Raw genomic sequence first — 22,899 nt, forward strand, 5'->3', positions numbered from 1 at the left:
TACCCAAATAAGGATTATCATTACCCCAATGTTTCAAAGAATAACACTGCCTCTTGAGAGCTCGATCAAACATTGCATTGAACCCCTTTCTTGCCTTTACCATTCTAGAAAATACCAACAACATCCATAAATGATGAAATCAAGCTAAGAAAAACAAATGTCAATGAAGGATCCAAACAAACATAATAAGATGGGTGGAATTATGAAGACGAGAAATTTCTTGAGCGCATAATGCTAGGAAATGTTATTCCAATATGTGTATGAAGTCAAACATTATTCATGAATGCACAAGAACTTGGGAGTTGTGTTGGTATACTGGACTTGAAGAGCAACTCTTCTCTGAAACACCCAAGGTAGAAACCTTGATTCTACTCTTGTTCTTTAAGGTTTGACGGATGCCCTAAAACCCAAAGAGGGTGATTTGAAAATTGAAATGGGTTACCCCAAGCGTGTCTCGACAAGAATCGGTATTGAGAATGGATGTAAAATCTTCTTCACTTCATGTGGGTTCTGTTCAAGTCAAATTAAATCATCGCCCAAACAAGGAAGTCGATGAAGAATTGTAACCGATGGAGAGAGAAAACTGATTACATCAAAATGAGGCCAACATTAATACGACAAAAATGGAATGTTCTCGTCTTTCAAATGACCAAGATGATGGAGTCCAAGAATGCCTGAAAAGAAAACAAATATGAACTCTGTGTTGTTGATCACACAAAATATCGTTGCTATCTATCTTGAATGATACCATCATTGTATCATCAGATAAAAACTAGCAAGGATTCATCTGCCATTAGAATGCTAAATGTAACACAACACATGAGATGCCAAATAAGCCACTATTCAGTAACAAGACAAATGTCATCCGATGATAGAAAAAGGAAACTTAAAGTAACAATAATTCATTGTTAAAGAAACATATACGACTTCGAAAAATGCATTGAGACAAGTGAAGCAAAACAAAACTGCAATTCCATAGTGATACTCAGATTAGGAGCAGTAGTATTGCTTGCAAAAGCTTCAATAGAACCATATTCAATAGCTTGTAAACATTGCAAAAAGAAGAGTACAATCAATACAGGCTTGGTAACCATATTTCATTGCTCATCATCGAAACCATAACACCACATGAGTACACATTGCATTAAAAGAGAAACTAGGATATCACAAACAACTCAGATTCAATACATAGCCGAATGCAATGAAGGCAATGCAAAATACACACAATGCCATCATAAAACATATAGAATGCCAAGTCACCATTTCCTCAACGAACAAAGTAAGAACTATTACAATATTAGATAGTTTCTATTTACTCTCTCGTCAGTCTTTTTCTAACGGTCACTCTTTTTGTAATGTTTCTATTAACTCCTCTTGTTTGTTATGGAAACTTTCTTTTTCACTCTACAAGAATGTTTCAATTGCCTCTCTTGTTTGTTATAGAAACATTCTCTTGTATCTTGTATATATAGATCATTCATGATCTCTATTTAATAACACATTCTCTATTTTACCATAATATGGTATCAGAGCAAATTCCTAGCCTCTTCGAAAATTTTTAATTTCTTTTTTGAAAAAATTAGTTCAAAATTTTCAAAATATTTGCTCGAGTGTGTTCAAAATTTGCATCTTTCTTTTCCTCCAAACTCGACTAGGGATTTAATGTCCAATTTTTATTGCAATTTTCTTTGTGCTGTGTGGTTTAAAATCTATGTTTGTTTTAAAATCTGCCCTTTGCTCAAAAACTCCACAAAATATTTCAAGTTTTTTTAATCCAACTACGGTTTTTTTTGAAAACCCTCGATTCCTGTGTTGGATTGACATTTTTTTTGCATATTCCTGGTGAGTTTTTGCAAATCTCAACTAGGTTAGTCTCACTTCTTTCTGGGTGCATTGTTTTTAACCTTTTCGTGCCGCAATTTTCAAGCCAATGGATTCAAAATCTATTGCAGATTCTTTGTGGGTTTCCCGAGCTCTTATCCAGATGTCTCTTCAAATTTTCTGGGTCTTCCGTCAATCTGCCTTGAAGTTTGTGCCATTTGAGTTTTTTTCACTCATTTTCATTGAAAAATGTTTAATGACATATCTCACCAGTCTCATGCTAGAAGGTAGTCAATGATACAACGAAAAGAACTACAACACCTGGAAACAGAGTGATGACGATCTTCAAGTATCGTCACCTTGAGGCACTTGTCTTGGGTACCAAAGACTCGTCCTACCACAGACCGACATTGTAGAACATGCAAACCTGTCTTATCAATCCTAGGCTGCCTTTTACGCTTTTTGAGGACATGCAAATTTCTGTGTTTTGAAGATAGATTGACCTCTAAGGGAGGGTATTACAATATTAGATAGTTTCTATTTACTCTCTCTTCCATCCTTTTCTAATGGTCACTCTTTTTGTAATGTTTCCATTAACTCCTCCTGTTTGTTATGGGAACTTTCTTTTTCACTCTACAAAACTGTTGCTATTTCTTCTCTCTTGTTTGTTGTAGAAATATTCTCTTGTATCTTGTATATGTAGATCATTCATGATCTCTGTTTAATAACAAATTCATTATTTTACCATAATAAAAACCCAAACAATATCTAAGAACTGCACAATAGGACCATCACCATTGACAATAATCATCATCCATTCTTCTTTGAACACTTACACATATACGAGATACTATTTCTACACTATTAAGGATTACAAAGATCCTCAAGATTTAATTTGTCTTGTGAGAGAGTCAAGGCTAACTAGGCTTTGATACCATGTTAGTGTTGTGGCCCAGAAAACAAAGATTAACAACAAAATGAAAAGTTAGAAAATAGTTAAAAAAGACGACGTCTTTATCTTGGGGAAACCCTTACACTTAAAGGGAAAAACCCAGCCACACCAAGAAAGTATCAATTTTGTTAGAAAATGTTCAAGTACAAATCTTTTTGCTTGATGTGATGCATATACACAAAGTAATCATACAAATATATAGAAAGAGAGTCTTCACATCACAACTGAATGTCTTTTCAATTTCCAAAAACAAGTCTCTTCACATTTCCATACACATGCTTCTTCGTATGAGGCATGACATGTCTCTTTATGTAATATTATATCAAATATTATTACAAATGTCCTCTTCAACTGAAGATGATCACGATGATTATAAGTGTCATTTCTATTTCATAAAATCAGAGATAAAGATCTCTATCACAACTACAATCTTCAATAGTTTTGATATAGAAGAAAAGGTTGATCAAAAGCAAATCTAGTTTTGATCTCATAGCATGCAAGCTTTCCTTCATTTCGTATATACTCAATTTTTTGAGCTTAATGTCATTTCGCCTTTTGTTTTGCAATGTAACTATGAAGAATGAAATGCTTGGAGAGCATGGGAATGATGACAAGTCCAGTTCAAGACCTCAAGCAATGCGAGGAGGTGATGCTACAGGCTCAAGCTCGAGGACTTCAAATGAGAAGGAGGTTCAAATTCAGATTATCATAGTGCAAATTCAAGTCAAGATCAAGATGGAGTACAAGAAAAATCAAAGAACAAGGAGAAGGATTAATCCTAAACTTGAATTTCCTCCGGGAATCCAAGTTCACTTTGATGGATCCAGCTACATGAAAGCTTCACTACTTCAAGAAGATCATGGTGTCAAAAGAGACATCAAGCTTACAAGGACGATCAAGTTCAAATTATGGCAATGAGAAAATTCCCAAGAGCAAGGATTAAGAAAATTCGAAAAGATGAAATAATTTGGGAATATGCCATCACAATTGGAGACTTGATAATATTAAGTATGAAGAGATATTTTCTCAACCACCAAAGAATTGGTCAACTCTACAAGATGAGAAAGTTGAGGTTGTGCCCACTTGTCCTCAACTAGTCAGAAATTTCTAGTTACAGGTGTTCAAGCACATTCAATCATATTATGTCAAGCGTACCTATTTTCTCACTGACTCTCAAAAGCATTGTAATTTTCTTATTGGTCCATGGGGTGGCACCTTCATGCAATTGGATGATAGAGTGACAACCCTAATTAGAATTTGTAATGGCTTAATCTTATCCCTTGATCTTGAATTGATCTTGGCCCTTCATTATAATTGAGCAACTATAAAAGGTCAAGTCCTTATTTGTTAAAGATTAGATTCATTAGGCCAAGTGTAGGGGTAGAGTAGGGAGAGAAGACTTGTTGAGATTGTTGCCATAATGCTATCAAAGTAATTGTTGATTCATTGTTGGTCGTTATGGTGGACGACTTGTGTTGCTTTGGAGTATTACATGGTTTCTTTTATTCCTCACTATAGATTTCATTTCATGTTGAGTAGGATTAGTTGGATGGAAGTCATCTTTGGCGAACTCACTTAGACCACACTAATAGTTACTAATTTTAAGTTTTCCTTGTGTAGTCAAATGGCTTTTAGCATGAACTTAATTTTGATTATTTGCTTGTATATTGATATGCATCAATGTATGGTGTTAATGGAATGGTGGTAGTTTGAACATCTTACATTTACCTTAGGAGATAGTGCTAGCTTGGTTTATGTTGATGGCTAAATAAAGTCTAGTGGAATCACAAAGACATCCACAATTTGTTGCATTTTAGGTCTAGAGTAGCTTTCTAAATCCTTCCCCTTTGAATTTGTTTGATTGGAAGAAGTTAAAGCATTTGATGTCCATTGATTGAACAATGTAAGTCTCTCTGTGTTAACCAACATATCACATCATTAAAATTGAGTGAAAGTCCACAATAAGAAGGAACCTTGAGGTTGTCTCATTTGATCACATAATTCATTGACATTGTTTTAACATATGAGCATCCTTATTCAAGAGGTGGAAATTTGGTATTTCATCTTGGAATGCTAGGTATTTGATTCTGTATGTTGTAGTGGAACAAAACTCACATCAACAGGACCACTATTGTTATGCATAAACTCTTCTGAATTGGTGTTGAAACTGAATGCAGCAGAGATGCGGAAATAGCTAAAAAGTTATCAACCGAGTCCAAGAGTTGGACATTCTGGTGCAGTGAGCAGATAGGCAATTGGTGGTGTCTTGAGTGAGACCAGACAACAGTGTAAACTGATCAAGCACCAGTTTGAGTACGAGATATCCGAGTCTGTAAGAAATTAGAAAGATTCAAATTTCAGACCGAAGAAACCTTATGGTCAATAAAGTATTGGTAACTATAAGTATATACTATGGAGAAGTGCCTGCCATTTTCTGATTTCCAGTTTTTATCTTCAAGTTCATTGTGTAGGGATAACATATGCCTACATTTTGACAGATCTGGGAAGTAAAAGCATATTCTGGTTCTAGTCCTCAAAATGAGTTGATATGGATGGAAAATATATTTCTGGTGTTTTTAGTTTACTAAGATTTTTAGCTTAGATTTCTATACAGATGCAGTCAGTAGGAGAATTAGCTGGGGCAGTTATTTACTTTATTTTAGAGGAGGCGTCTAATCACTTTAGCATAACATTCTCTAAAATAATTAATACCTATAAGCCATAAGGCAACTCAATGGTTGAGGAAATTAAAGCTAATCATCCAAGTAATTCCTCTCGATAAATCTAACTAAACATTTTCAGTGCAGGAAATGATATTTTTCCTCAAATGAACCATGCCCATCTCACTGTCTTTTCTATATAGTTTTTCTTTTCCATCAACCCAAATTTTTGTCGGTGCCAAATATGTTTAATCAGTTCATGCCTCTTCATGAAGTACTTTTTGGTAGATAGCACAGTGAAATAGAAAATCACCCAACTTCCACAATGTTTTTGCTTGGGACTTTTTTCTGCAATTTTACTTATCAAGTCTTTTGTTTCTCTTGAGAGAGGCTCTGTTGTGTAGCTAATAGTTACATTCTGAAATTGTTAATACTGGGTAGAATTACTGTATAAAGGTCATCTTGCTGATTACTTGAATTAAAGTTACAACCACAAGAGTATTATAGTGTCTAAAAGTTGAGCTAGAGAAAACTTAGAACTTTTTTGTTGACGTTTACAGGTGAACATTTGTCACGTCAGGTGTCTCCTGAAGCACCTAAAACTGAGAGCAAATCAACAGAAACATCATCTTTTTCTGTAGCCCCTCCCAGGAACCTTGGTGTTGGAGGAAAGGCTTCAGAACAACCAAAGCGGACTCCAGTTTCTGAGAAGGAAATAGAAGCGATATTGGTAATTTATGCTTTCTATCACTTCTGAGTATGGAATGAAACTTGAATAATATCTTTCTTTAGTTATTATTTCAGTAAACCATCTGATAGGTTGTATAATTGTATTTGTAATCTGGAAGAGTTAATCTTTCACATCTTGGATATCTATTACTGTTTAGTACAACATTTCTTACTTTCTAAAATTAGTAAGAGTGCCTAAGACTGATTTAGGCATTGCCTATAAAGCTGGTTCTATATGATAGGTGGCTTTTCCTCTTCAGCAACCACCAAAAGAAATTTAAAGGCATGCTTGAAATAGGAATACAATTGGCTCTCATACAGAGATTCTTCATGCCATATTTAAAAGATATTGAGTACCCCTGTAGAATAATTATATCTTGGGATTGAAAGTCCTGATTTCTTTCATCATTTCAACAGCAAGTTACAAACCATATTCTTTAATGGATTGGTTCTACAAGCTGTGCTCCCAAGGATTTTGTGCTTAATATTACCTCCCGAAGCAGATGCATGCCATACTTCTGACATAATATCAATATAAGCTTAATTATTCAGACTGGTTCGACAATTAAAATCTTTTCTTTTGAAACCATTTTTTTGTGGTTTTATTTTGGCAGTTCTGGCACCTGTGTAATGCCCCATCACTAAAAAATCAATTACTTATAATTTTTTTTCATTTTTTATTTTTCAAACAACCACCACAATACTCAGTTGGGTAGATTACTTGGGCAAAACGATTGCATCAAGTCTGTGGTTCCAAAAACTAATGCACATAAAAGATCAAGTTTAAGAATGCATATTATGATTAAGTGAATCCAAAGCTTCTAACTCAAATTGTCTAGAAGAAACTACGTTTTGTACAGAAATTGTTATATCCTTGGACTAAATTTTTGATCAGGCTGTGAATAAATGCAAGCTGCAAATTATTACCAGGAGCTGCAATTTTTTTCTTCTATGCTGAATTTCTTCAAAAACTGATTGCTGGAATTTCCAGTGACTTCGCTGGCTTATTTGCTCAATTAAACAAGAAAGAAATGGAATTGTTGAAGGCCATCCAGAGTCCAGACTAAAGCTCTTCTACATCAGATAGTAATTGTTGCAATCTCTATTTGTACAGTTGGGTGCCTTTAATGACTTTGATTGATTGAAGAATTCAACAGCTGCTTAGGATTGCATCCCAGCGTAGACTTTTCTAGGATTTCGTCCTTAAAAGCTGAAACTCACTTTTATAAAGAGAAACCTAAACAAATTGATAGATATAATTGAAGTTACAAGATTCAAATTCAAATTCGAGTTTGCAATTTTAAATCTCAGATGAAGTTCTACAAGTAATACATCCACAAATTGTCAAAATAGTTTAACATTGCTAGACAATTTAACCAAATAATGCAATGTTATTTTAAAATAAAATAATATTATATTAAATATCTTAAAATTTGGACGAAGTTCGGCAAGGGTAAAATTTGCCAAAATTTGAATTCCATGGTGAAGCTCGTTGAATTCTATGACTTAGGATACAATGATTACCCTAATTGGTCCTTTATAAAAATCTTCAGCCAAAAGTCATTCGATTCCCTCCTCTATTTCTGGCCTTTGAATTTAGGCATTTATTGACACTTCAAATCAATTAAATCACCACCTTGGTTCTTCTCCTAGACATGAGAAGTCATTACTTAAGTGGCTCTGTTTAATGATGGCAAATGAATTATTAAATTCTTATTTATCATATATCTAATTATCACCTTGTCCCCTTTATTAACTTATTGCTTTAGCCTATGGGAAGGAAAAATAATAGGCTAGCATTTTTATTTATTTTATTTATTGACGTGCTAGGCGAAAAGGGATATTACGAATTAGAAAACAAAATAAGGAATAATTGAGTTGGAATTTGAGAAGAATTCGTTGATAAACCTTAGTTAGAAACAAAGAACAGCGATTAAGATTACTTATGGAGCAATTAAGAACGTGTAAGGTACACCACTTTTGGGAAGGCACATTAAGTTGTGAAGTTGTGAAGGCACAAGATCAGCAATCATGCTTAGCGATAATAACTCAACTTCAAGTCTTTCACATCAAAACAAATAGCAATCAAACTTAACCTAGGCGTCCTTAAGTTTAGTTTGTTGGAATTGCAGAGGTTATCCATGGAGACGTGGGCCTGGGTTAGGACCTATTGCGGAAGGCAAAGACATTATTTGTCTCATAGAGACACATGAGCATGAGGGATGTAAGACCCATTGTTTGAAGGCTACTGGAAGATGGCAGTGTGGAATGAGGTAGTGGGAAATGGTAAAGGTTATGGAGGTATAATGGTTCTAGTAAAAGAAAGGGAAGGTCGTGCCATTCAGTTGGAAAAGACTGATTCTAATAAACAATTCATATGGCTCAAAATTGTGGAAAATAACACTCTTATCAAGATTGCAGCTTGTTACTTTGCTCCACAAGTATCTAAAACTTATAAAATGTGTGGCTTAGATCACAATGACCCCTATGCTGCGTTAAAGAAAGATGTTGCTATTTTTTCGCAGCATGGGGATGTTCTTCTTGTTGGAGATTTCAATGCTAGGACAGCAAATTGGCAAGCAAGTATTTTCAGCTCCAAAGTAAATGATAACCCTATTTGGCTCACAGAAGAAAGAAATCATCAATGGGAAAGAATATCCGAAGATGCTAAAGGTTGCAATCATTTTGGGGAAGAATTGATCACTCTATGTGGCACATTTGATCTCATAATTTGTAATGGTTTGGCTAGATGGGCTAAGTCAGGCACTTTCACTTGCAACACATACAACGGAGCAAGTGTGGTAGATTATGTAATTTGCTCGCAGGATTTGTATGAAAATATTGAAGAAGTTGCAATTGGAGAACACATTTGGGATCTCAAATCAGATCATAGACCGCTGTACGTAAATTTGTATTGGGCAAAGGATAGGCGGATTGGAGCAAAAACCCAAGGCCCTCAATACCCCCCTTCTCAGGGCAGAATTTTGTTAACTTCAGAAAACAGTAACACTTTCAGAACTACTCTTGAGGAACTTTATATGGGACACCCTATGTATAAACATGGTGTTAACAGTTATGATTTATCAAATTTGATTCATGAGGCTATTTCAAAATGCAAGAGAGCAAAAAATAGAAAATTTGAAACTAATTGTTTTCCAGCCAATGCTTGGTTTGATAAGGAATGCAAGAGGGCTAGAAGAAACCTAAGGGAGTCAAATAAAACTAATCTTGACATTAAGGCCTACAAACATATCCTAAAGAAGAAAAAAACTGATTTTATGTTCACAAGGAGAGAGGAGTTAATTTTCTTGGGCAGAAATAACCCCAAACGTTTTTGGAAAGAACTCCAACCAAAGAGAAAACAAACTGAAAATAATAATATTACTGCCACCCAATGGTTTGAATATGCTAAGAAACTTTATGAACAAGAGGGTGGAGTGGGACAGCCACCTTTGGTCAATGATGATACAAATCTTTTCACTGTGCAAGAGATAGAGGCAGGGATTAAGAAGTTAGGTGGAGGTAAAGCAACAAACCTTGTTGCACTCCAAGCAGAATATCTGAAGTGGGGTATGAAAACTCTTGCACCGCACATCATTGAAATTTTCAACAAAATTCGCCAAGAAGGGTTTTCAAAAGATTGGACAATCAGCCTTGCAATACCACTTTTTAAGAGTGGTGATGTCAACAATCCCTCCAACTATAGGACTATAATGATCAATCCCCTCTTTGCTAACCTTTTTGGCAGCATGATAGAAACTAGGATCAGCAAATGGGCAGAAGAAAACCATAAACGTGCTAAAAGGCAAGCTGGTTTTAGGCCAAAGCACTCGACAGTGGATCACTATGTCACTTTGAGACACATTATTGAAAAAGAATGGGAGAAAAAGGAAGAGGTATTTTGTTGCTTTGTCGACTTTAAAAAGGCTTTTGACACCGTCCCGAGAGACAAGCTTTGGTTTAGGATGGAAGAATTGGGGATTCCTATGCATCTCAGAGTTGCTGTTCATAAGATGTACGAAGAGGTGAAAGTTAAAATCAGAACTTCAGATGGCATTTCAGAATGTTTTAGGAGCGATATTGGGGTCAAACAGGGCTGCCCTTTATCTCCTACTTTGTTTGGTTTATATATTGACAAACTGGAAGAGTGGTTAAACATGCAAAAGGGTGAAGGCATTCAGCTAGGTGAATTTGTTATAAAGCTGCTCCTATATGCGGACGATCTCATTTTAATTGCCAAATCTGCCTATGGTTTGCAAGATCATCTATCTTCTCTTGAGCGCTTTTGCGGAATGGTGGGGATGCAGGTCAATATCAGCAAGACTAAGGTTATGATTTTCTCTAATAATAAAAAACAACACCAACATGAATTTTATTACAATGGAACTGTTCTTGAAGAAGTTGCGGAGTATAAATACCTTGGCATCAATTTCAACAAAAAACTAAGCTGGTCTAGCTGCAGGTATAAAAGGATATTAGGTGGGTGGAAGGCTTTTTATGCTCTTCAGAATAGGTGCCGTGAAGCAGAGTTGTGGGACTGGAAAACTATTCAAACCTTGTTCGGTCTTCTTGTGCTGCCAGTTGTTCTTTATGGGTGTGAATTATGGGCCAGCAACACTACTATAGCACAATGGAAACAAATCGAAGGAATCCAAAAGCGCTTGATCACAAGCAAGTTTAAAATCAAAAGCACTGTTCCATATGATATCATGCTAAGTGAAATGGGGGCTGCTCCTATTGAGGCACTTGCTATAGTTCGCCTTCTAAGTTATCTAAAAAGAATCGAAAAAATGGAAGAGGATAGATGGCCTAAAGTGGTCTTTAGTGACACACTATGTCAGCGAAAAAGGACATGGATGCAACAAAACATCAAATGGATGAGTAAATGGAATATTCAATTCAATATGTGCCCCACAAATAATAAAGAAATAAAGGTCTTTGTCATGGAGAAATTCTACAAGAGAAATTGGAGAAGCGAGATTGGAAGGAAGAAATTATATTATATAAATGAGTTCAACCCCGCTTGTGATCAACTCCAAAAAGCATACATAGGAGCCAACATTTCTTGGAGGGCTAAAATTCTTATTGCTCAGGTGAGAACCAACTCTCACCAACTTCGTTGTGAGACTGGACGTTGGAAGAGGCCAAAGGAGGCTTGGGAAGAAAGAATTTGCAGATTCTGCAATTCTAGGAAAGTGGAAACTGAACAGCACTTTATTTTAGAATCTGAAGCCTACAAGAGTAGTAGAGATAAATTTGCGGACACTATATGTGACAGTTCTTGGCATAACCTATTCAACGAAGAGTACATTGAGCAATTGGGTGGACTCATCATCATCCTACACAAGCAACGAACATTGTTACTTAAGTCTGCTTGAGTTGTCTTGCTGTCCCATAGGCTATTTTTAGCCTCGTGGACGTTAAAATTTTATCTATCTATCTATCTTTGAGAGGAGTAGGAGTTTATTTCAGATTTACATTTGTAGATCTGTGAATGAGAAGATAAAAGGGAAGATCATTGAAGAAAGGTTGAAAGCATAATTGTATGAAGAGTTTATATGCAAATATGAAAGAAGAATATGCAGATGTTAAAAAGCTGTGTATGTAGGGATATAATAAGATGCTGATGCAAATTGAGAAGGAAAGTATATGCAGACTTAAAGGAGATGTATAAAGCATAGTTACACCACCCTGGGGGATAGGGGAATGACGGAACGGGGGAACAAGTTTCTGGGACGAGGGGACAAAGGTGCCTTAATTTGGGGACGGTGGGGGGATGGTGGAGGGGGATAGGAGGGGGTTTTTATATATATATATATATATATATATATATATATATATGGTACATTAAATTGCTAGTTATCAAAAGATGTATTGCAATATAAGATGTAAAGATGTAAAAGAGTAAATACTTGAACATTGGATGGAATTGGAACATTGAACATTGAACATAAATAGTCGAATCGACAAATAGTCAACATCGGTACATCCCTCATCCTCAACGGAGGTGGTGGAATCTGGTGGCACCATTGGGGACGGGGGGATGGAGTCCCCAAGTCCTCGGTGCGTCCAAGTCTCTGGGACGTGGGGTGAAAAGAGTGGGGACGGATCTCCATGTTACTATGGTACAAAGGGAAGATATAGTTTGAATGTATAAATCAAGAAAAAATAATGGAAAAGAAAATAATGTAAGTGAGTCCTTCAAAAGGAAGAAGTTATGAAGTGTTAATGATCTTCTAGAGGGTGGTAGTTATGGAGATTCTTCCAAAAGGTGGTAATAATGAAAGGTTGCAACTCTTCCAAAGGGTGGTAATTGTGAAAGGTGGTGACTCTTCCAAAGGTTGGTAATTGTGAAAGGTTATGATCATTGCAAAGGACAGTCATGATTAAGACGTGAGACTCTCCCCCACATTGGAAGATATAAAGATGAGAAGGCTTCATTTGAGGAGAATATCTAAGAGCGATAATTTTGGGAATAATATATTATTCTCAAAAGCAACAATGAAAAGTGGAGACTTCATTCATATGAAAGATGTTGACCCTTTTACCAATAGAACATAGAGTAAGATTCATTTCAAGTATCGAAGGATCTTGTACCAGTCATTAGTCATGAATTCACAAAACCAATTATCAAATCAAGCAAACAATCAATCAGAAAATCAGTCTATCAAATTGGCATATATTCAATTCACTAATATTTAATACCAGCAAACTTTACACCATCACTCATCTATCATCTAATCAACAATATCTTAATCGTCACTCGCCAATATCTCAAATCATACAATCAAAAGAATTCATTCATTCTGTCAATCATTCATACAATTATCAGTCAACCAAGCAAGACCATTTTGATAAGGAAAATAATTAAAACATCAAAGAAGTATTCTGATAAAGGAAGCAAAGAGATTGCAGATTGAATCACTATCCACTTAACAGAAAATACATCAACTAATTTATATTCAGATCCGTCCTAAAGGCAATGGTCTGATACTCTTTTCAAATCTGTTCTTCTCAACATCTCATAATCTCATCACTGTCTTCTGGTATATATTGAGTTTATGTAATGGTTAATTGATGTTGTAGTTGTATTAAACAGAGGAGATGAAAGCTCCTTATATAGATTTACAAAGATGATGTTTCTAAAAGAAACAATCGTGAACTAAAGTCGAAAATAGAAACTATCTAATGATCGAAAGACTAACTAAGATGATCATTAAAGAAACATTACAATATTCAAATGCTCTACCTTAATGGTCATTTTCTAATTGCTGTCTTTTTGGTCACAAATTGTTCAAAATATTTTGCTGCTGCAACAAGATGCCAAAATCCATCCATAAAAGAAAAGAGAAGGGTGTTCCCTTCTTCAGAATGCTTTGCAACAAGAGACAAGAGCTAATCACTAACTCTACCATTAAGATGAATCTGCCACTAACCCTTCTGGAATCAACAAAACATATGAGCAGAAATCATCACAAACCTATAAGGGAGCTGCTCTTCCCTAGAGATAGAGACAAGTAATGAGAACAACTAGCATGATTTTGAGAAGTTGACAAATCCTCTAAACTTCGCAAATGAACATGATTCCCCAAAACGGACTGCAAAAAGGCACAACTTTTTAGGAGAAAAATTGATGAAAACCCAACACAATTTTTGAGGTGAAAAGACAAACAAGACCAAGCAAAATCGGAGACATGAATAACATAATACAAAACTTTGTTTTTGAGGAAAAATGGTAAAACTCAACAAATATTTTTGTTAATGTTATAATTCTGAAGGATAAATTATATTATATATATGAGATATATAATATATGACAAATATTATATATGAAATAATTAACTTATATTAAGAGTGAGATATATATATATATATATATATATATATATATCGCTCTTAATATATCTTATTATATAATCATTATATATTGAGGGTATATTAATTGTGTTATAACCAATGTAAGTTAATATATTAAAGAGACATGTCTCTTCAAGAGGCATACCTCTTTATATCACATATATATTCATTCGTATAGTAACTTGGAAAACACATAAAATATCCATAGGTGCTATTACAAGTTATAGAACAACAAATTCTATTTCACTAACATGGTATCAGAGCAGGTTCGAATCAAGGGAAAAAAATAAGTTGATCTTATTTGCACCTGGATTTTTGTATAAAAAGTGCTAAAGTTTCATATAGACCAATATTGAGATTAGTATACCTGTGTGTAACATTGAAGTCTATAGATATTAAGTAGCATAGAATGAGATACAAATTGAATCATTTCAACTGTCCATTGTTTGGCAAGAAGATTTCATTCCGAACTTGCGACAAAGCTAATAACATGTGGTGCAAAAGACGTGTGGTGGTGACAACATAACTATTGGTCCCTTTGGTCGTGAATTAATCATGGCACATGGTCAAGCTAGATGTTAAGACCACCGGACCCAATATCCTTGATTGAAGAGAATAATTTGGGATGAGTTGAGTTTGTGCAAAGACATCATCAAATTGAAGTCTAAGTTAGCAAAGACAATAAAGAATCTCAATCCCAATCCCTGTTGATAAATGAAAATAGTTGGTTGTCAGTGAGGCATGTTTGAACCTGTTTTTTATCGACTTGGCAGAGTTTGTAGAGATGTTGCACAAGGATGTTAGAGAGGAAATGTACACATGGGGCCTAAAGAATGTGTTTCATTTCATTAGATATCAAATTGTAAACACAAAGTGAAGGGATATTTCCAAAGTAATACTGCATGGCTTGGCCAAAGATACGACCCCATTAAAATAAGGACATAGTAATAATAACAAGGACTCAACATTGCTATCGCATGGGCTTAGAAATTAACTGCCAGCATGACAAGTATGGGAGATTGGGAATAACAGTCGACAGAGGAGAATAACGTAGCATGGCTTCTTCAATCAACTATTTGATAAAAGAAAGTCCTCGACATGGATTACTTGGAAGAAAAATAACTAAGGAACCCCAATTAAGAATAGGATTAGATCCTTGTTCATATCCTTGTGTTATTAAATGAGGTGAACCAAGGCCAAATGCGTACACGTAGTAAAAAAAAAAAGAAACTATATATTATTTAAGATGTTGCCATAAGTATTTGAGGATGTTGCACTATAATGAAATTGTCGATGGAAAATTCTAGTGGCAGCGTATGACATGAATAATACCTGAAAAGTATGGACCAGTGACACAAAAATATTTAAGGATTCGAAGCTTGCATTGCTATTGTGGTTTTTCAGGAGCCCAGCCCCTGGAATACCAATATGTTGTTTAATTGTTTGCAATAGCTATTTCATGAATTTCTTTAGACGATAGCATCAATTCCCTTCAACTAAAGGAATGCAGATCAATGTGCCAAATGTTCCGAGGATACGATATCTATGTGTTTATGATTGGGAAGGAAGCCTGTGGTTAATAGAATATTGTAAATTCAACATGACATCTGGAGATGGCTATTTGTTCATGACTAAAAGACAAAACCTGATGCTTTGTTGGCACGTTTTTGTTGAGACAACAGAAATAAATTAATTTGGAACAATATTTTCCGTGGAACAAGACTGAAGATCCTTGGTATTGGGTACACGCCCAGGCAGGTCCCAATAAGAGACAGACTTCAATACACACTTGAGATGACTCAGTGGTCAAAGGTACTTCGAACAGTGCTTTTGGAAAACATCGAGCTTATGAAACCATATGTTTAATCATTGTGCCTTCTGGATTAAGACTTCTGGACTCTTAAGCATAATTTTCAACGTTAATCCGATCGGTTTGGTAAACCGTTCATAATTGAACTAGGCCTATTTGGTAGTTAATAAATATACTCTGAGCACCATGGACCAGAAATATAACTTAGTTTTATAATCAGTAATCTCCATATTATCTAAAGTATTAGACACTATCTTAAGTTGTTATTCAATATTGGTTGACATAGCTGATCCAGTTGATTATTATTGCTCCATAGATTGTTGCAACCATTATAAAAGTATTCATCTTATCTCGATGATTTAAAAGAGTCTACTAAGTGTAAGGCATGGGTTGTACCAATATGATTTGGTGATCTATTAAGACTTACTAAGGATCTCCGCATGGATTATCGAATTTTGAGAGATTTATGACTATTGCATGATCCACGAAAATTATTACTTCAATCTGCTTGTAAGGTGGTCAAAAGTGTGCCATATTTAATGCGATACAAAATTGTTTGATGATATAAAAGGGGGAATTTTATATTGTGGGGGAGAAATAATAAACAATATTTGATTCCCACTTGAACCATCCTTAGTGAGGAGCTGATTCAAAGGAGGAAATGTCTCTCAAACAATCTAAGAAGACATTTTCAGATATGGACCTTCATTTTAGCAAACTCGTATCAAGGATGCGTAGATATGAAAGAAGATTGGAACATTAGCACTTAGAGGGGAGATATCAAAGAAGAGACACCATCAGGATGTGTAGGGATGTTCTTCCATCAAAAGAAAGAAAAATAAATGGACCCACCAGAAACAGGCAATGGTAGAATGGAGCCAAATATATATGTGGAAATAAGGCGATTGAGGGTGATGCGACGTAAAAGCATCGAGCCCCATTAAAAGGGGATTAATTATACCATTGCCGAATTTGACATTGGGAAATAATAAAGAAGAAAAAGGATTTTTGGAAGAAGACTAACACTCAAAGAAGAAAGAAGTAAATTGCATTAGAAGGATGTTAATGAGCATTTTGAGATAAGAATTTTCTTGGTTATTATATCTTAAATACTATTATTTTTTTTGTTGTAGTCTATCTTTTAATTATATACATGCATGTAATATAAGATCTATTTTCTTTATTATGCTCTTATTCTTTTCTTGATCTTCAGGGATGATTCTTTGTAATAAAGTAAAAAAAAGGAAGAATGGAAAAGAGATTGTGATTCATGATCTTATGCAAAATTGTTTGACAATATAAGTGGGAATATTACATTGTGTGGGGAATTTGAATCAATGTACCATTCCCATTGGTTGACAAATACTTTTATGAAGGCATTTTCGATTTGGAGAAATTTGTATCAAGGAAGTTGGGAAGATGATTGGAACATTAGTCATGCTACCAAATATTGTGCAGACTCAATCTTATTATAGTAGCTTCAAAGAAGCTGTGATTTAGGATTCATTAAATCATCTGACAATTAGGTTGGATAATTTGAGTCTCTTGAAGTGAATATCCTTGATGATTGACATTATGAGAGGAAGTCTGACAGTTCATTAGAGACAACCTTGGAGAAAGAGAGGGAGCAGAAAAAAAAATGCTTAAATCAAACTTTTTATGATCTTGGTTCAAAAGTAGTAGACCTTGTTGATGGAATCAACACTAGTCAGAAACTATAATAGCAAAAGGACTATAATTCATGGGGTGAAGTGTCATGTATGTAGGCTGTAAGGCCTTATGCTATCAAGATACCCATTGAACTAGGGAAGCATGACATGACCTGCTACCAAGAGGTTAGAAGGATGATAACAGATTTAGAGGAAGTTTGACACTTAATCGGAGAGAACCTTGTGCTAAGAGGTTAGAAAAGTTTATATCAAACTAAGAGGGAGAAACCTTATTCTCTTACATGTTTTTATGGTGAATGTTGTGACAACACCACATGACAGTATTCGTGGAGACTTCATGTGAACTTTTGATGTCATACATGTATGAGCCTGTCCCCTGTGTACATTGTGAGGAAGTGATGACTTCTAAATGATTATCCCTTGTATTAGGAGAAGTTGTTGTGAAGTGATGTCCTTACAATAACTTGTAACATGATTCAATTTTTCATTTTGTGAAATTGTTTCATGTAAAGGCTTTATCTTATAAATCAACAACCAGGTGTTTGAAATCATTAATTTGATTATCTACAAGTTGCTTGTATAGATATATTTTCGGTACTTGGTGAATATCTTGCCTTGATATTCTGATAGGCCAATACCACACTGAGTACTTAGTGATCATCATTCAATTGATGTTTTTGATAGGCCATTACTTTTGAGAGCTTGGTGAATATCATATTATAGATATTCTAATAGGCCAATGCTCATGTTACCTAATATGATATCAAATAGTAATTGGTGAATATCATATGTTGATATTCTGATAGGCCAATACTTATATGATATCATATATTGGAAATCTTCTGATCAAAGATTTCCTATATGTATTATTTTTGAAATATTACCTATGGTGTAATATCTATGTGTTTTATCCTTCTTCATTAAGAGGGAGTGTTAATGTTATAATTCTGAAGGATAAATTATATTTTATATATGAGATATATAATATATGACAAATATTATATATGGAATAATTAACTTATATTAAGAGTGATATATATATATATATATATATCACTCTTAATATATCTTATTATATAATCATTATATATTGAGGGTATATTAATTGTGTTATAACTATAACTAATGTAAGTTAATATATTAAAGAGACATGTCTCTTCAAGAGGCATACCTCTTTATATTACGTATATATTCATTCGTATAGTAACTTGGAAAACACATAAATTATCCATAGGTGCTATTACAAGTTATAGAACAACAGATCCAATTTCACTAACAATTTTCGAGGAAAAAATTATAAACCCACCTGATCTTCAAAAATTTTAAACCTAGAAAGGAATCCCATGCAACTTTGCGAATTATATAGTCAAATTGTTTTGAGGGAAAAATTTATGAAAATCCATTAGAAAAGTTTTTTAAGGGAAAAATTATGAAAATCCATGAGAATTTTTTAAAGGGAAATAATTGTAAAAAATCCAAAAATTTTTTTTGAGGGAAAAAGTTATGAAAACCCAAGAAAGAAACCCTCATGCGGCAAAACACAAAACTTCGCATGCTAAAACAACACATGCAAATAACAAAGTGCACATGCAAGCAACATGCAAGAACATGCAACTCACATACAAATACATGCAACCTTCGGAAAACAAATGACTTTTGCCCAAATCAAGAAATTGCATAATCAAAACCCTCAACTAGGTTTTTCATTTTCAGCAAAAATCTTCAAAGAAAAACCATAAATTTCATAAAATATCTCTTACATTTTTATTTCAAAAAATCGGAAAACAAATTTCTAGAAAAAATCTATATCAAAAGAAGCTCGATTTTTCTTAAAAAAATCCACCAAATTTTATGAAATCCCATTGACTCGCTTTGATACCATGTTATGGTAAGTCCATTTTGTTGTAGTTGTATTAAACAAAGGAGATGAAATCTCCATATATAGATTTACAAAGGCGATGTTTCAAAAAGAAACAATTGTGAACTAAGACAAATATAGAGACTATCTAATAAGCTAAAGACTAACTAAGATGACTATTAAAGAGACATTACAATATTCTAACAGTTTATACATTTTTATCTCTTATGTATGTGCATTCATATAATGAAATGAAAAGTGCATCTGTTTGAGGATAGAACTGTGTGAAATCCATCTAGTATGAAGGAATAGGGGTGTAAGAGGGGAGTAATAAGACGGTTATCCAATTGAGCCGCCCTACATATGACCATATAAATGGCTCCAAGGGCCAAGAGAAATTTTATATCAATCTGCTCTTGGGCTTAGAACAAACAAGAAACCCCTTTTACAAGGATAGTAGGGTCCCCACCATCTGATATGATTGGTGCCTTACCCTCGATCCCGGCCACCTGATGATTTGTGTTGCATCGACCATCACAATCTTCTCTCTGACCCTGCAATGACGGTTCTTGTCTTTAGGGGGATCAGTCATGGATAGGGAAAGCTTGTACAGACACCCCACTAAGTAGGCCACTTGGGTGGATGTCCATGTTGACTGCCAACTGAGGCCAAGAGGGTTTTGGTTTCAGCCTGCTCTTGGACATAGTGTTATATTGCTTCAGGTAGACCTGCCATGTTTCTTCTTCCAAACACTAATGCTTTTGTATACTATAACATATATTATATGAATATGCAGTGTGTCATCGAATCATATTAGTTGAAACTTGAAAATATATACATATATATGTATTTATATGTATATGTTACTTGGGTTATGATTGTAGGATTCAAATCTAGGATCACGTTGTCTTTTGATAAATTTTACTTTGTAAGATGTAACCCTAACCCTAATTGTTCGCAATTATGACTTTAGGGAAAATTTGGAAGGGGACATTACATAATCTATGGCTCACAAAATTTTGAATACATTGCTTGTTTTAAGAGAAATGATTGACATTGAGAATACTCTTTTTTTCCTTTCTGAAAACGTGTGAAATGAGAGGACAGTGTGAACAATATGCTGATAAGAATTTCTGATTTAAATATTTTTAATGTTCATTCAATATGGCGCTACAAATTTCTTGGAAGTTAGACATTCGAATAAAGGCATGATTGCATGAAATGCATATATGAAACCAATTTGTACTTCCAAATCAGCAATCAAGGTGACTGTTACAGTCCCAAGAACAGAATAATTTACTTTCTGTTGCAGACTGAACTCAGCTAGCCACCTAACCAATCACAACTCTCCTGTTTTGTACTCTTGAGGATTAAACACCTGAAAAGCTCATCTCAAATGCCAAAGAATGATCCTGACCAACACTAACAAGTCTGTAATGCATCTGCAGACATAACAGCGTTACTGGGTGCTGCAAACATGGGCCTTTGTCTTCAAAAATTTGCATCTTCAGTTTTTGACACCATCTGCTATCTAACATTGTTATCAATCCTCCAGGTCAGCGCGCCACCTCAAGAAGAATTTGCAGCCTAAAAACATCAAATTCTTATCCGTCAATTCGTGCCAACAAATACATGAGTGATTTGCTGGAAAGGGGACAACATAACTAGAAATTGTTTGCCAGCTGATAACTGCAGTCAAATACCTGCATAAGGATTGCTGAGCTTTTAAAACTGATTGGAACAATATCCAGAAACATTTGACAAATTTTACAATTTTGGCACAAATATGAAGGGGTATGACCTGCACAAGGTGGGTTATGATGAGGCCCAAAAACACCCGCTATCCATTTCTGGAAACAACACCAAAAATTAAAAAAGCCAATGCCAGCAATCTCTGAAACTTGCAGTCAATTTTACTTTGAAAACCTTCATTTGGTTGAAACCCCAAATCATGATGACGACATGAGAATCTGTTAGGTAAATCAATGCTGTATAAAACAAAGGATATGAAAGCTTCTTATATAGATTTACGAAGATGATGTTTCTAAAAGAAACAATTGTGAACTAAAGACGAAAGTAGAAACTACCCAATAGACTAAAGGCTAATTAAGATGACCATTAAAGAAACATTACGATATTCTAATGCCCTTCCTTAATGATCATTGTCTAACTACCCTGCAGAAGACTGTACATATCTTGTGGTCATATATTCTTCAGAGCACTCTGATGTTATTGATATCCTCCTTGCATCTGCAAAATGTCAGTGATCATGACTAGCCAAAATCTGTTCAGAAAAAATAAGAGAAGGCTGTCCTTCTTCAGATTGCTCTGCAACAAGAGACGAGCTTGCCACTGACTCTGACATTGAGACGAGTCAGCCACTAACCCTGCCATAATCTGCAAAACTTCCAACCATAAATCACCACAAAACAGCCAACTTGATGTTGGATAACAAAGCTGCCACTCCCTATAGCTAGAGGCTTAGTGAGAAAAACTGCTATGATTTTGAGGAAAAAAATGGCAAACCCTCAAATGTTTTGTAGAAAAGCACGACACCCAAAAGCAAGCTGCAAAAAATCATGATTTTTTAGGCAAACATCACCAAACCCAAGATTACAAATTACTTTTTTTTCAAGAAAAACCGGTAAAAACATACAAAGGAATCTCATATAACTTTGTAAATTACTGAATGAGAAGTATTTTAAGGGAAAAAGTTATGAAACCTATCAAAAAAATTTTAAGGGAAAAATTATGAAAACCCGTCAGATTTTTTTTAAGGAAAATATTAATAATTATGAAAACCCATCATAAATGTTTCAAGTGAAAAAATAATGAAAACTCATCAAAGAAACCTTTATACAGCAAAACACGAGACTTCACGTCGTAAACAACATATGCAAGCAACATGCAACTCACAAAATGAACATGCAAGCAACATGCACTTCACAAAATGCACATGCAAGCAACATGCAAGAACACACAAATCACATGCAAGTGCACACAATCTTTAAAATTATAAACTTTTGCTCCAATCAGAAAATCATGCAATCAAATCCCTTGACCAATCTTTTGTGATTTTCAGATTTTTTTTGAACGCTAACCACCAAACTCTCATAAAATACCTCCGACAATTTTAATTTCAAAAAATAAAAAAACGAATTTCTAAAAAAATCCCAAATCAGACGAGGCTTCAATTTTTCTTAAAAAGATTGCCAAATTTTATGAAATGCCATCAACCCTCTTTAATACTTTGTTATGGTAAATCAATGTTGTATTAAAGAACGGAGATGAAAGCCCCTTAAATAGATTTACAAAGACAATGTTTCTAAAAGGAACAGTTATGAACTAACGATGAAAATAGAAACTACCCAATAAACAAAAGCCTACTTAAGATGATCATTAAAGAAACATTACAATATTCTAATAGAATTGATGTGATTCTTGTGTAAAATCACCAACCAAGTTAGGACAGATTTCTCACCATCAATACTAGAGAACATTGATGAGAGTTTTTTGTTACGAAGTAATTGGTAAAATACTTA

The 22,899-nt window shown here is 34.6% G+C and overlaps 1 protein-coding gene across 1 annotated transcript in view; it reads left to right on the top strand.

Annotated features, from left to right (window-relative positions):
- The window catches only part of LOC149565575 (uncharacterized), a 60,301-nt gene that overhangs the window by 19,439 nt on the left and 17,963 nt on the right, over nucleotides 1-22,899 (top strand). Inside the window, exon 2 of the mRNA XM_089819094.1 lies at nucleotides 5,994-6,163. Within this exon, the coding sequence (XP_089675220.1) occupies nucleotides 5,994-6,163 (170 nt within the window). The remainder of the gene's footprint in view (nucleotides 1-5,993; nucleotides 6,164-22,899) is intronic.

Source organism: Cupressus sempervirens, chromosome 3 (genome assembly GCF_028749045.1).
Source record: "Cupressus sempervirens isolate cs-2001-9-10 chromosome 3, ASM2874904v1, whole genome shotgun sequence".
Taxonomy (NCBI): Eukaryota; Viridiplantae; Streptophyta; class Pinopsida; order Cupressales; family Cupressaceae; genus Cupressus; species Cupressus sempervirens.